This window comes from Ambystoma mexicanum, chromosome 1p, assembly GCF_040938575.1.
Source record: "Ambystoma mexicanum isolate Mex_15411 chromosome 1p, UKY_AmexF1_1, whole genome shotgun sequence".
NCBI classification, from domain to species: domain Eukaryota; kingdom Metazoa; phylum Chordata; class Amphibia; order Caudata; family Ambystomatidae; genus Ambystoma; species Ambystoma mexicanum.
The window spans coordinates 215,341,877-215,356,288 of record NC_090921.1 but is presented as its reverse complement, the minus strand read 5'-3'; the positions used below and the strand labels follow the sequence as shown (position 1 = coordinate 215,356,288).

The 14,412-nt window shown below is 47.8% G+C and overlaps 1 protein-coding gene across 1 annotated transcript in view; it reads right to left on the bottom strand.

Annotated features, from left to right (window-relative positions):
• Window positions 1–14,086, bottom strand: part of LOC138567893 (transmembrane 4 L6 family member 5-like) — a 70,346-nt gene extending 56,260 nt beyond the window's left edge. Inside the window, exon 1 of the mRNA XM_069646393.1 lies at window positions 13,234–14,086. Coding sequence (XP_069502494.1) covers window positions 13,234–13,653 — 420 coding nt within the window. The 5' untranslated portion in view covers window positions 13,654–14,086. The remainder of the gene's footprint in view (window positions 1–13,233) is intronic.
• Between the last annotated feature and the right edge of the window lie 326 nt (window positions 14,087–14,412).

Below are 14,412 nucleotides of genomic sequence, written 5' to 3'. Positions count from 1 at the left end.
TTCTTCTCCTTTTCTTTGTAAAAACTGCTAACAACAGTTAAACACAATAAAAAAAAAAAGAAAATATTGTGTGCATAATTGTTCTATATAAAGTTTGTAAGTGCTATATAATAACACATCATTATCATTTGGCCTTGGACGTCTGCCTGCATTCACAGTAATTTGGCCTAAACGCACTGATATTAACGATAAATATGGTGATCCATTCTTGTATGAAACGTATATCACATTACAGTGATATCGTAACCATATTTTTCATATTGTACTCAGGAACAATGCTATGTGATGCCACTTCCTGTTTTGTCAAGGGGTGAAAGGTCGTGTTGCATTGCTTCCTGTGATGTCATTTAGGGGTAGGGTCAAATGACATCACTTCATGTGATGTCATCAGAGATCAAGGGTCATGTGACATCACTTCCGCTACCTCAGGCATTTCGGTGAAATGACGTCCCTGCTGTTTGCCCCGCTACAGATCTGTTACTCCTCTCTCTACTGTCATCACGTGTGTCTGGCTGCTCTCATCCGTGTCTATCTTCCATGCTGTATGTTTGTACTCTTCTGTCTGACTGTTGTGACGTCGCCACTGTTGAGTCCTTCCGTCTCCAGGTCAGTCTATTCTCCTCAGTATCTGTCCTTGCCTCCTCCTCTGTGTCCCCCCAGCCTGCTCCAGGACTGTCTGTCTGGCCTTCTAGATATCTGTATGCCCTGCTCTGGACCTCCCCATCCACTGTCTCAGTCGGCTCTCCCACATGTCTAACAGCCCCCCTCTTCAATCGGTATCTCTACTCCTCTTGGTGTATTTGTCTGTTCTCCTCTTCCTTTGTCTGCTCTATGCCTGCCTGGCCTCCTCTTTCCCAGAATTCTCTGCTCTGTGCTTGTCTATCCTCCTCCATATCTGTCTCTCCTCCTCTGTGTCTCTGTCCTCCTGTGTCTACTTTCCTCACGTGTGTCTGTCTGTCCTCTTGTGCCACCCATGCTCTTGAGCGCCGGGTCACTCTGTCTGTCCCCCACTGTATCTGTCTGTCCCATCCTCGGTACTACTTGCATCCTTTTATCTCCGTCTAGCACAGTTAAGGATAGGTAGATCGTGTTTAGGATCCAAAAGACAGACCAGAATAGACAGACACTGAGAGGGCAGACAGACACATACTCTGGGTGGGAGAGGCACTCACAGACAAGGACATACAAACGCGAAAAGGGAGATACGTTGGAGTCCAAAGAGTGTGAGCAACCACAAGACAAGTCTTGAATCTTGATCGTATCATGTCACCATGAAAATGGCCGCCAGATGGTGACATTTCCCTAAAAATACACCCTCCACACAAGCACTTTCCCCAAATATTTTAGGATTGGAGGTAATAATGTAAAATGATAACACACCTAGAATATTGGGGGAAAGAATTTTAGGGGTCAGGAAAACAAAGTCGCCTACCTGGCAACTTTTTCAGAGCAACATCATCACATCGAACTGTCTTTGATGTGGTGAAGCTAAGAGTTCTTTCCAACCCTGGCACCCAGTGCTGGGCCCTGCATGCTCTCTTCTCTCAGCGTGAATTTCTCATGTCACTTCTCCTGCGCATGCACCTGCGTTCGGGTGGATAGGAGAACATGTGACGTGGACACGGGAAAGACAATGTAGGCAAGGAAGGGAAGGTGCTATAGTGAGGCGGGAGGATATTACACATACCCAAAGCATGATGGACAAAGAGCACTACAAACAACAGGAATCGCATGATCAGGCGAGCAACACACACCATTGAGTTGTGATCTTACAAATTAAAGCTTATCCATAGGTCAGAGTAATTTAGGGCAATCCACCTAAACAGGGCTTTAGGTGGGCCTGGGCTGGCTGGGGTGGAGCCCCAGCAGTATCCAAAAACTGCTTTTAAAGCAGGGCTATGGCCGGGCTCCCCTCAGAAGACTACTATGGAGTTCAACCAAATATCATTATGCGAAGTCTTCCACTGACGCCATGTGCTTGGAACTGCTCATCTTTTGGTGTCTTGTGGAGGGAGCCAGCGAGGTCTATCTGACCTAGTGGTGCCTTTTCTCACCCCAACCTCCTAGCAAATGCACTATTCAGCCCTGAATTATGGGGGCTGAACTTCTGGTTGGGCCTACACGTATTCCTGGTTTAGTTTTACAGCGACTAATTGCGAACAGTAGCAGAGACCTCCTGGTGTGGTGGGTGGTACAGCAGGTGAGGTACTCCTTCCCCATACCCATGCTTTTCCCGTTTGATATGACAGATATTACAAACCTAGGCCCCAGATGGTACCAATGGATCAGAGAATTTGACGTATAATTGGACGCTCTTGGACCACAGGAGGGTAAACGCGGGACAGGGGTGCTCAACTTAACAGCAGTCCCAGTAGCCAGAGACGTTATTTTTGAACTACCAGAGAACATTGAGAAGACCTAGCTAGACCTAAAGCGCATTCTGAATGAAAACTTTGCCATTCATAGAAATGTAGACTACGAACGTCACGTTTTCCACACCACCATGGACACATTTGTGACACAGCTGAGTGTGAAAGTAAAGCACTGCGACTTTCACTTGTATTCGAACAAGGAAGCCATCAAATCACAGGTTATCACATGTTGCAAATCCATGGTGCCAAGAAGAAGCTGCTACAGAAACCCCATACCCTGGCCAAGATCCTACCCCTGGCAAGCACAACTACAGCCCTGGAGCTCCAAGTATCCACCACGATTAAACCCCACATTGCAGCAGCAGCCACCATCAAGGTAGAATCCCTACACACAATAGTGACTCAGACAACCTCAGTGAAAGACGATAAACCTGAAAAAAGCAAATGTTTTCAGTGTGGGTATGAATTCCTGCAGAAGGCACATGCTCGGCCATATGTCAAGAATGCTCTGCGTGCGGAGGCGAAGATCACTCCAGGTCTTTGTGCTGCGCACCAAAAACACCCCAGTCGAGCCATGCGGAATACAAGACCCATAGGTACAAGTCAGACCGCCTGACAATCAAGGGACGAAAGACACAGACAACCAGAAAGAAAATAGTACACCCGACAGATGTGCAGCATCAGGGCAAGGCGGTCACCAGCAGCACAACGGAAAGGTTGGAGGCATGGACACCACCTGCGCATGGTTTCCCGTCCACAAGCGAATCAGAATTGCAGTCGAAATCAAAACCAAAAAGGAAGGGGTACCTGTACACCCTGGGCAACCCCACAGCAGCAGAACGCAACCCAACTCTACCACAGTGCAAGGAAGAACATACAGGTTCCCAATAGACTCAGGTGCAACTGTAAATGTAATGCGAGAAAGTGAGTTCCGAAAGCCGGTGTGACTGCCCCACCTAAAGAAAGTCTGGGTTGAAATATATGCCTACGGCGCCAAACAACTGCTGCCATGCATAGGTGCATTCACAACAACCTGCAGACACAAAGACAAATGGGACTACATCACCATCCATGTCATAGATGCAGAAGCAACCTGCGGGTGTGTACTCAGTTTCCAGTGGGAAATCCAAATGGGGCTCATACATATCCTCTACAGCCTCGTGGCCAGCAAGTACATCTCGGCAGAGGCCAAGATCGAAGCAACATTCTCAGCATTATTCAAAGGGATAGGTAAACATAAGGGTTGCAAAATACAGCTGCACATTGATACATCAGTTAAACCAACTGCCCAACTCTATGGGGCCATACCCTTTAACATCCGGCACCAAGTTGAAAGGGAACTGCAGGCGCTAATCAACGCTGATGTCATCGAACCAGCCGCCGGACCCACCCATGGGTCTCACTGGTTGTTCCAGTCCCTAAGAAGGGCCCTGACGGACAGATGTGACTCTGCGTTGATATGCACATCCCTAACCAGGCTATATGAAGGGAACACCATAATCCCCAAGCCTCACTGACATGATGCACCTGCTAAATTGTGCCAGAGTATTCTCCAGACTCGACTTTAACAAAGGGTACCACCAGGTAGAGCTGAGTGAAGAATCTGGGTACATTACAACATTCACGACTCACCTTAGGCTATTCCGATATAAGAGACTAAACTTTGGCATATCTTCAGCGGCAGAGATTTATTAGGAGGAAATTAGGAAGGTCATATGCCACATACAGCATTGCATCAACTATAGCAACAACATCCTTATATCTGGAAGATCGCAAGAATTCCATGATGCCCCCTTGTTCAGAGTCTGCAAAGCACTAGACAAGGCCAATCTCAAACTCAATAAAGAGAAGTGTATGTTCAATAAATCAATGCTGAAGTTGTTCTTTTGCCACACATTTTCTGAAAAGGGTATAGAACCAGACCCAGACAAGCACCCGCCCTTCAAATGTGGTCCAGGTCTGCTCGTTTCTAGGGCTAGCAAGCTATTGTGCATGATCCATTCCTGGCTTTGCCTCTACCATCGCCACTCTGTGGACCCTGACAAAGAAAGACCACAGGTTTGCATGGGGGCCCACACATCAAGAAGCCTTCAACAGGATCAGGAGAGAGACAGCGGGAGCAGTATGCGTGTCATACTTTGGCCCCAACCTACTCAATGAGGTGACAAGCCTGATAGGACGTAGCACCATCATTGCTCAACACTTCAGCAGTGACCATGCCGCAAGGAAAATTGTGTCATACGCCAGCAAAAGTCTGACTAAAGCAGAACAGCGACATTTACAGGTGGAGAAAGAAAGCCTTGCCGTCGTATGGGCGTGCAAGCACTTCCACTTATTCCTCTGTGACAAACCCTTCACCATCAGACTCTCATTACAATATATAGCAAGCCAAGAACTCAAATGCCTCCCCGGATTGCCCGTTGGGGTTTAGGCCTACAATAGTACCGGCTCAATCCTCCACAAACCGGGAAAGGAAGACAACACAGTGTACTTTTATCCAGACATCCTTTAGTCAACCCCTAGTCGACCAAGGATCGGGCGGAAGGATACATTAATTACATAGTGCAGCACACCATTCCACCGATGATCATTGTAGAATAACTGAACTGAAGACGTCGGAGAACTCAACACTGGAGCTAGCTGTGCCCTGCATCGAGATAGCAAATGGTGGACGGCAGAACAGTCTTCGTTGTCTAACCCAGCCATTGACATCAGACTGTGGAGGACGCTTGTGGGAGCCAAAGACACGCTATCCCTCATAACATCTAATCTAAGGGAGAGAGGATGGTGTCGCCTGCACCATTGCAACACCAAGCAGTTGTAGCACATGAAGGGCACTGTGGGATCGTAACGACCAAGAGACAGCTGAGGAAAAGTGTATGGTTCCCAGCATGGAACGCATAAACAGGAGCATTCTCAAATCTTGTCATGTATGCCTTAGCTTACAGCCACACACTGTTCCTGAACGGCTGCATATGGCACCACTAGGTGATTAGGTCTGGGAGGAAGTGGTCATTGACTTCTTCTGGCCCCTTCGGTCAGGTGACTACATACTATTTGCCCTGGATGAACACTCCAGGTAACCAGAAATTGAAATTCTGCAGTTCACTACAGCCCTGGCTGTGATGCCTGCACTAGTCAGAATCCTTTCATCCTACAGTCAGGGGTGGACTGGCCTACAGGGACTGCTGCAGATTTCCTGGTAGGCTTCTGCACCCTGGGCCTCTTTTGTGGGGTTACCTGTGTCCTTCTGCATTTTCTCATAGGAAAAGGGGTGGGCTTGCTCAAAATGTGTAACATGGGCCACTTTGAACATTATTTCCAGGGCCTCTTTTGGTTCCCAGTTCGCCTCTGCCTATGGTATCCCGAAATTTGACATTTGACAATTGATCTCCTTTTATAAGCTCCAACTTCAAAGATTGTGCACAAAACAGAAAAATATCCGCGCTGTGGCCTCAGGCGAATGCCACTGTGGAACGCTTTATGGGCAATATCAAGAGGGTGGTAAGGGCATCTAACAACCCACAAGCCGCTGGAGCAGACAATCTACCGACTCTTGCAAGACTACCGCAACGCGCCACACAGCTCCACGGGAGCGTGCCCAGTGGAACTGATGTTTTGCCACTCAGTACATACCTGGCTTCCCAATGACACAACCCCAAGAACGGGCAAGCACAATCAAGAGGTCAGAACGAAAGACGAGGAAGCAAAAGAAAAAATAAAAGAGTATGCCACCAGAATGCATGCTTCCCAATTTCAGCTAGGCATCACCATCATTGTGAAACACACAGTCATGCACAGCAACATGCCACCCTATGACCCACGACCACTAGTTATAATAAACAGAAATGGATCCATGATCACTGCAATACGTACAGACAAACGAGTGACGCAAAACGCCTCCTTCTTCCGGAGAGTGAAGGATGAGCCTCAGGAGGAATCGAGGGTGATGAGTGACACTGAGGAAGATTGACCAGAGTGAACACCCACCAGCAGAAGGCCACCATGCCGGGCCATAAAATGACCGAGGAGATGGATTGAAGAAATGGGGTAGGGCATTGTTATTTTCGTGGGGTTGGTGTCACATCACGGACAGCATGTGATGTGGGGGACATGTGGGCCACCCATGGTCATGTAACCACAGATGATGAGAGAGGAGTGTGCAGGAATAAACAGCAGTTGATGCCAGAGTGTATACCCGTGTGGGCTTCATCATTGTGTGCATGTGTGACTGCCACCCACCAGGAGGGACAGTACAGGTAGGACGAGACATATCCTAATGGGTTTTCAAATGGGCACGAGCCATGAGCCCCACTTGTCTGCCCAAGGCAAAGACGTCGAACCATATTGTTTTGCAAAACATACATTCTGCGTGATTGCATTCAGACCACCTACAGTGTAAACCATAATCTGCATGGTGAAGCTGGCATTTCCTACAGACAGAAAGGTCGGTGTCTGCTTTGTGTCGATTTAACTTTGAGAGGCAGGTCAGTGAAGCCCTTTCAACCTCTGAACTCTCACAGCAGTGCCACACCCAAAGGAGGCACGAGGGAGCAGCGTTATTGCAAGGGCATTTACAGACAGTTTGCAACATTGTAATAACTTCGTTCATCATTTTGGCATCTATGGTCACCAGTGCTTTAAGTGGGGTAAGAAATTGAGGGGGGACCCTCGTTTGGGTGCGTGGCTTCCATTGTGGGTGTGGCCTAAAACGTGCATAAATCATTGTAAGGTGCGCAAACAAATATATAAATGTATGTGAGCATTTATATATTTGTATGCGCACTACTATGGTTTGTGTACCTTTCAAGCCTTATAAACATACCAATGTTACGTATTTCTAGGTTTATAAAAAGGTGGCTTGAAAAGTGCACAAACCATAGTAATTTACAAACACTTGTGTGCTTACCTTACTATGGTTTGTGCACTTTTCAAGCCACCTTTTATAAGCATAGACATTTATAACATATTTCTATGTTTATAAAAGACGGCTTGAAACGTAAACAATTCAAGGCATCTTTTATAAAGCGTTGAGGACGGACAAAACCCGAGGTGGCTTTGTCCATCGACAAAGCTTTATAAAAGATGCCTTGAATTATGCACGTTTCAAGCGGTCTTTTATAAACATAGAAATATTTCTACGTTTATAAAAGATGGCTTGAAACGTATACAATTCAAGGCATCTTTTATAAAGCTTTGCCGATGGAGAAAGGCGCTTTGGCTCAGTGATCTCTGCTCTGAGCAGATAGATCCCTGAGCCCGAGGCGCCTTTCACCCTCTGTGAACCCGCGGGCTCCGTGATCTAATCTGCATATTAGATCATGGAGCCCGCAGGTCCGCTGAGGGTCAGTGACCTGGCGAGGGCAAACAAAGGAACTGTAACTACCCTGATGACCCCTCAGATGAGGGGTCATCAGGGAAGTTACAGTGACTTACAGAAGTGCCAGCCAGCCTCAGCAACGCTGTGCGCACTTCTGTCAGCTCGCCTGAAATTAAACTGGCGGGCGCATCTCCCGTCGCGGCTGTGGCCGCGGCGGGATAATGCATCCCGCCAATGTTGTGTGGGATGGGGAGCCCCGGCAGGCCCCGGCCCACTTTAAGCACTGATAGTCACTAATTCACCAGAACATAACATTGTAACACCTAAGTCCAAACACCCTGCACTCCCCACCCTACCTTACACTCTGATCTGCTCCCTGCTGTCTTCCCCCGATGCTGCCAATTACACACCCTCCCCTGTTAGCTCCCGCTCCTTTTTCTCTGTTTCCCTCACTGTGTTCTTCCTCCTATGATTGTAAAGTGCTCTGTTGCTTCCCGAAGCTAAGTCCACGCTTAATGAATACTGTAATAATAATAATTGTATTTTCTTCAGTGCGATGCAGGGCTCGAGTCCTAAACAAAATGGGGGAAGGTGACTGACGCACGCAATCCGATGGGGACGTCACACGGAGCACACATATCCTGAAATGAAATGTGGCGATTCAATTCGACTTGTCTTTCCCAGTTAAAGAAAGTGGCACAGGGCACATTGGCATTTGCCAAGAGAATAGATTTTGCTGTTATATCGCTGGCTACGTATAAAGAATGCACACCTATTATATCTAAAAACTGCAACCTTGGGTCATGTATCATAGAATGTCAATATGGGCCATTTTACTCTTTCACAGTAAGAGATTGTGTAGTCTTGTGGCTAAATGTTTTATGTTTCATTTGCATTTTTAAAGCGCTCACACAGCCTGCAGGCATCGAGGCGCTGTTATAGGAATTGGTTATTGGACGCCGTCTACCTGCGTTTTCCCTGAGCGCGTTCCCTGGTGCTATACTTCCCGTGGATGAGTAGGGTGTCCAGTACCATTCATTTCTGAGTACTCTGGGAATCGTAGTCCAGCATTTAAACTTGGAGAAGTGAAACTTCCTGTATCAGAATGCAAAGAATACAAAGCAGGATTGGGTGACTTACTCATGCAAGGCATGTGGTAACTTGAGGGCTCGTGGGGGCCGACCCCCCCCCAGGTACTTGTGCATCTTATGGCTTTGTGTGCTGGAAAGGAGGTCTGCTGTCAGGATAGGATGTGTTTGGCGATTTGGGGATGGTAGGAGTGCAGGGCGGAGTGCGAACCCCAGCTTGCACAGAGGTGACTTGTCCAGAATTGTACTGTTCGTCTGTGTATTTTTAATGTGTATTAATAGTAATAAATTGTCTAAAGATATGACTTTGTTTTTAAATGTTTATTGAGAGATTTGTAAAACTAACACAAACAAATCATTTTTGGTAAAAAAAGAGACTGCCACTGTATTTACTTTCCAATATGTCTCGGGAGGATAGCTCAGGGGCAACGTGCTCGCCTGGGAAGCACGATGACAAGGAGCAACACAGGTTCGGGTCCGCGCTTAGAAACCTCTGGATATTAAGTGCGTTATAAATAACCAATTACAAGTAATTGTGCAGACTTATGTGTCCCTTTGAGGAGCACGAGGACAGGGCATCCTACTCTGTTCTTTGATATATTATATCCCCTTTTTTGAGCAGGTGTCCTTTCTACGGACTAACGTTAGGGGTGACCCTCTAGAGAGTTTGTGTAGCAGGGTTCTCTTGGCCTGCTCATTCTGTTTGACCTATCGGCAGCGTTCGACATTTTACACCACACAATTGTTCTAAATAGAATGCATGAGGGGGCTGGTCTCTCCGATTGTGCTGTCAAGAGGCTGTCCTCATTCTTGAGATGTCGAATAGCATATGTTAAAAGTGACAAATATATCTGCCAATATTGAATACGGAGTTCCACAGGGGGGCATATTGTTTAATGTTCCTCCCAGACTCTTGCACAATTGGTTGGTACCCCAAAACATCGTGTTTCAGAACTATGCCAACGACACCCAACTAATATTTCATATACAGAGGGATTAGAAGTATGACTTTAAACCTTTAGCAACATCAGATGGACTTGAAGCGGCTCAGCTGTAAGTCTCCTAAAACAGAGTGTATCATAGCACGGGTTGGCTCCACAAAGTCCAGAGGTAAGGATCAATTTGAAGCAGTTACTCACAATAATGTCAATCTCAAACTTCAAAAGCTGGTCCATCATTTTGGAATCTACTTTCGCTCATCTTTAGCCGTGACAAACCATGTCAACAAAGTGCTCAGTAGCACTACCTACCACTGGATGATCCTCAACAGATCAGACCTTTTCTGACTGAGGGCCATACTGCTACTATAGCAAAGCAATGATTGGCTCCCAACTGGATTATGCAAATGTGCTATTATTGGGATCCACAAAATAAGCTTTGGATCGATTGCAAATTCTGCAAATTAGGGCCGCCAGAATAGTTACGCGCACCACAAAAAAAGAGCACACGTTACCCCCATGCTGCGTAAACTGCACTGGCTTTCAGGCTCAGCCAGGCTAAACTTGAAAGCGTTAACAATTGTTTACAAGGAACTGCCTGCCCACATCTCTTGGATCCTAGGGTAAGGGCATCCTTTGTACCATTCGCTTCAAACGGGAAAGAGTGCTTGGTAGATCCCTCTAGGTGCTTCCATTTAATCTCTGGAATTTATTACAAAAAGAACTTAGTAACAATAGCACCTTTTGGGCCGTATTAAGTTTAGTGGCATCTCAGCAGTAAATCTGCTGAAATACCATCACATGGATTTACCATTACCGCAACTCGGCCCGGGAGTTACCTTCAGATTACAAGTGGCAGTATGGCGTTGTTAGTCCCCATTTATGGAGTCCAGAGGACTCCATGGGTTTTTCAGTGGAATTACCAGCGGTGGTAATTCTGCGAAAATAGTTTTTTTGCAGTAAGGTGGTGGAATTACCTTCAGCATTTTGCTAGAGGTTTTTCCTCCAACTCATCTCCAAACCCATACTTCGGCTGTGCAGTAATGCAGCAGTAATTCCTTTACCACTGCATCACCACTGTTTTTGTCCACACCGCCAAACTCATAATGAGGCCCATGGTCTTTTTATAGGAAGGATCAAAACATTCCTTTTCTCTTAATGAATCACTCTGATGACATCAATCACTTGTCTTCAACGCTTAGATGCCTTCTGGGCTCGTAGGCGCTTTACAAATCAAGATGATTGGTTACTCTCCAAGGTCTCTCTGAAGAGAGATATCAAACGGAAGTGGTGAACGTGCAGAACCTTGAGGAGCAGCGCATTCGATGGAAGGTATGTCTGACTGAGCAAAGCAGTAAACATATACAAATGAGCAACAGCCACCTAACCCGCTGAGCTGTTTTTGTAGCACACTGCTTTAGGGTCCCCTAGTCCGCCCGCCAGCCACACAGTCTGGCCCTGTGCCCACCCCTCGGTACCAAGCTCAGGGGGCACATTGAGGAGGCCGTCTTCCCACTTTTTGCAAGATGCCTGATAACGCTCCCGCCAGCCTGAGGGGAGCCAGAAGCCCTTTGAAGAGTCTGCCACTGAAAGGGAGCTTGTTCTTCGTTTTGGTTTTTGGTCACCCTTGCAAATACTTTCAGAACCTCCATGCGGGCAAAAGGACACTCCTGCCACCGTGGTTCAAGGACGGTGGGACAGCTGCCCCTCTCTGCCCCCATGTACTCGGCGCCTGTGAACGCAAGACACTCTGCAATACGAAGGCAGCACAGGTGGCAGCGACGGCTCGTCTGGGAAGTGCTTCTAAAAGCACAACTGCGAGATTTACTGCAGCGCAGGATAAGACACGGCTCTGACGCAGTTCAAGGTTTGAATGGGGGTGGGGGGTGGCGAACGAGAGAGGCTGACCTTCTTTTAGGAGACATGGCTGTGCCTAAGTTAGGAGCACACGACGGAGGGAGGTAAACTGGTGCACTTTGACAGGCAGTATTTCCGAGCCACTCTGGCAGTATGAGATGCGATGAGGCGCGTTTGTGACGCATACTCCCAGCGCTACGAGTTACCTTTGAAATGAAGCAGTAAAGCACGGAATTACTCGGCCGATGCGCATATGAAATCCGATGATTTTTTAAGAATAGAGTGAAGAGGCGCAACGCAATCTGTCCACCTTGTGACTCTAGATAACAACAGCAAAGAGCACACTCTGACTAGTCGAGTAGAAAGTGTTTTTTTTCTTTCTTCTAACTAGTGTTTGAGTTGTGGGATTCGCGACCACTAAGAATTGTGTATCTGATTCGTCAAGGTACAGCTAGACGAACCCCTCACTCCCTCAACAAACCACAAAAATGACTAAAGGCTCCAGACAAAATCCTATCCCGAAGAGTCGCTCCAGCGCGATGAAGGCGGTCTAGGTTTCCACCACAGGGTTCAAGACCCGTCTGTCACTCGACGCCTTCGTCCCAGCGACAACATACAGCCTGAGGACAACATGACCAGCCAACGCCCCAACCCTGGCTGCTTCATGAACTTCCTTCAGGACCGTTGGGCCTAGAGCTGCCGTCGCCACGTATCGTCCTCGAGAGATAAATCCACTCCATGTTTTCAGGACACCCCCACAAAATCCATTTGAGTACAACGAATCTGGAGTTATTTACAAAGTCATTGGTCCTCCTGGCAAACTGGTGAGGGGAGGTGTCTTCTCCAGGACCGGACTTGGATAATCTCTGCCCTATGGGAACCAACTGAGAAGATGCCTGGCCTGCGGTATCCTGCGTCCCAGCACCAGACCCAAAACACCAAGACGCCTTGGGGCTTAGAACCTTCGTCTATGAAAAGGTCATCTGGAATCAGGGTAGGACCCTGGTAGCACCGAACTGGGGAGAGAAAAGACACCTCATACCGATAGTCGTCACAATAAAGCCTAGATCGACTTCAAGTGACTCCCAGAGACCGGCTTCGCTTAGCATGATTGCCATATTCAGGAAAATCTTCCTTCAACCTGTCCATCATCTAGAATCCAAGACGAAGCAACTGCGCCCACTCCTCTCCTGCAACGTCACCTCCCTCCTCCATCCCCCGTCCCAACAGAGAATGAATCCAGAACACATTAAATGACTACACAGACATGACTTTGTCAGTTCCTAGAAGATAAAGAAACAACCCAAGGGCGTGATCTTTCAAAACCTTGTTCTAGAGCCAAGGAAGAACTTGACCAGACCATGAAAATAGAGGACAGCTTCCGCATCTTGAGGTAAGAGATTGCACCCTCTGATTCGGATCCCATCCCCCCGTCCTCCTAGACGTAAGGTCCCCACGAACCTAAAAGTAACAGGGCGGGTATTTCCTCTGAATGGGACAGAGGAACCAGAATGTGGACTTCTCTGGTCAGACCATGAGCGATGAAGACCCTTGACCCTCGTTTGTCCCTGCTGCCGACACCTCCCTTTGATATCTGCTCAAACATAAAGGCCTCGACCACACCCTCCACGCCCACCCCCAAACATAGGTTTTCTCACCAATAGTCCTCCGCCGATTAGTCCGCCGAAATAGAGCGCTTGCGGTGTGATCTGTGTGTCCGAATTCTGGATGTAGTCGGCGCTCCAGTCGGGAAACAAGAGCAAGACGTTGCAGATGATGTTGATGAGGACCAAGGGGTAGAGGGAGATCCCGATGAACTTGGAACACTTGCCCGTGCACATCTTGGCAACCGTAGAATAAATATGGGACCCAACCCAAAAAAAGCCAGACGGACAGCAGGGACTAGGCAGAGAAAACACTGATGGGTTCAGGAGTCCTCCCAACCTTTTATAATGCTGAGGGGGTGGGCCGATCCAGGCAGCGATGGTACGGGCCGACCCGGTGACTGCAGGTGGGCGGGAAGGTAGGCTCTCTCCTAGAGATAAGAAGGTATCTCTAACGTCATTATCTTTCCCCATATAAACAAGAGACAACACGCCCTTCAGTCTACTAGGTGGCCCTTTATCTAGGGCAACGGCGCTGATTGCATCTGTACCTAGAAGGGTACCCAGTATTATATTGGTGCTTTACCAGAAAATCATAGCATAACATATTGGCCAGATATTGGCCTAAAGGATTGCCCACATAAAAGGAGAGAGATATAACACTTGCGAATGCAAGTGGCTTCAGTAGAACCGTTATGTTTACTATGGGTTCACTTGTGTGGGGGTTGGCTCAGAAGGTTCTGGAACGTTTACCAGTTCACTGACCTCGAATGAACACACCACCACCCCCTTCACGTCCCGGTTAAGTCCTATGGTGGTGACCCCTATTCATTTCACGACACAAAGGAGAAGAGAGGGGGCTACCAGGAAAAATACGCAGCAGCGCCTCAGCAGCGGAGCGAGTGGAACTCTTTCCTAATCGTGCCCTTCGCGCGCACTCGCGCTTATCTTATTTCCCCTATTATAAATTAACCATAAAATGGCGACCTTTGCTCAGGGAAGAAGCGGGCCTGCAGGATATGCTGCTCGGTCTCCATCCCTCCCGCCTCCACCAGGCCAGGCCACACGGGAACCTTAACACCTTCCTCCCCGTCGGGGGACACAAAGGGTTACACACACTCACCAACATCAAACGCTCGCAAGGAGTAGCCCTGGGTTGGGTGGTGAGCACACAGGACGGTTTAGTCGGCAGTGGTGTCGTGATAAACGAATTGTTAATAACGTTCCTTGGAA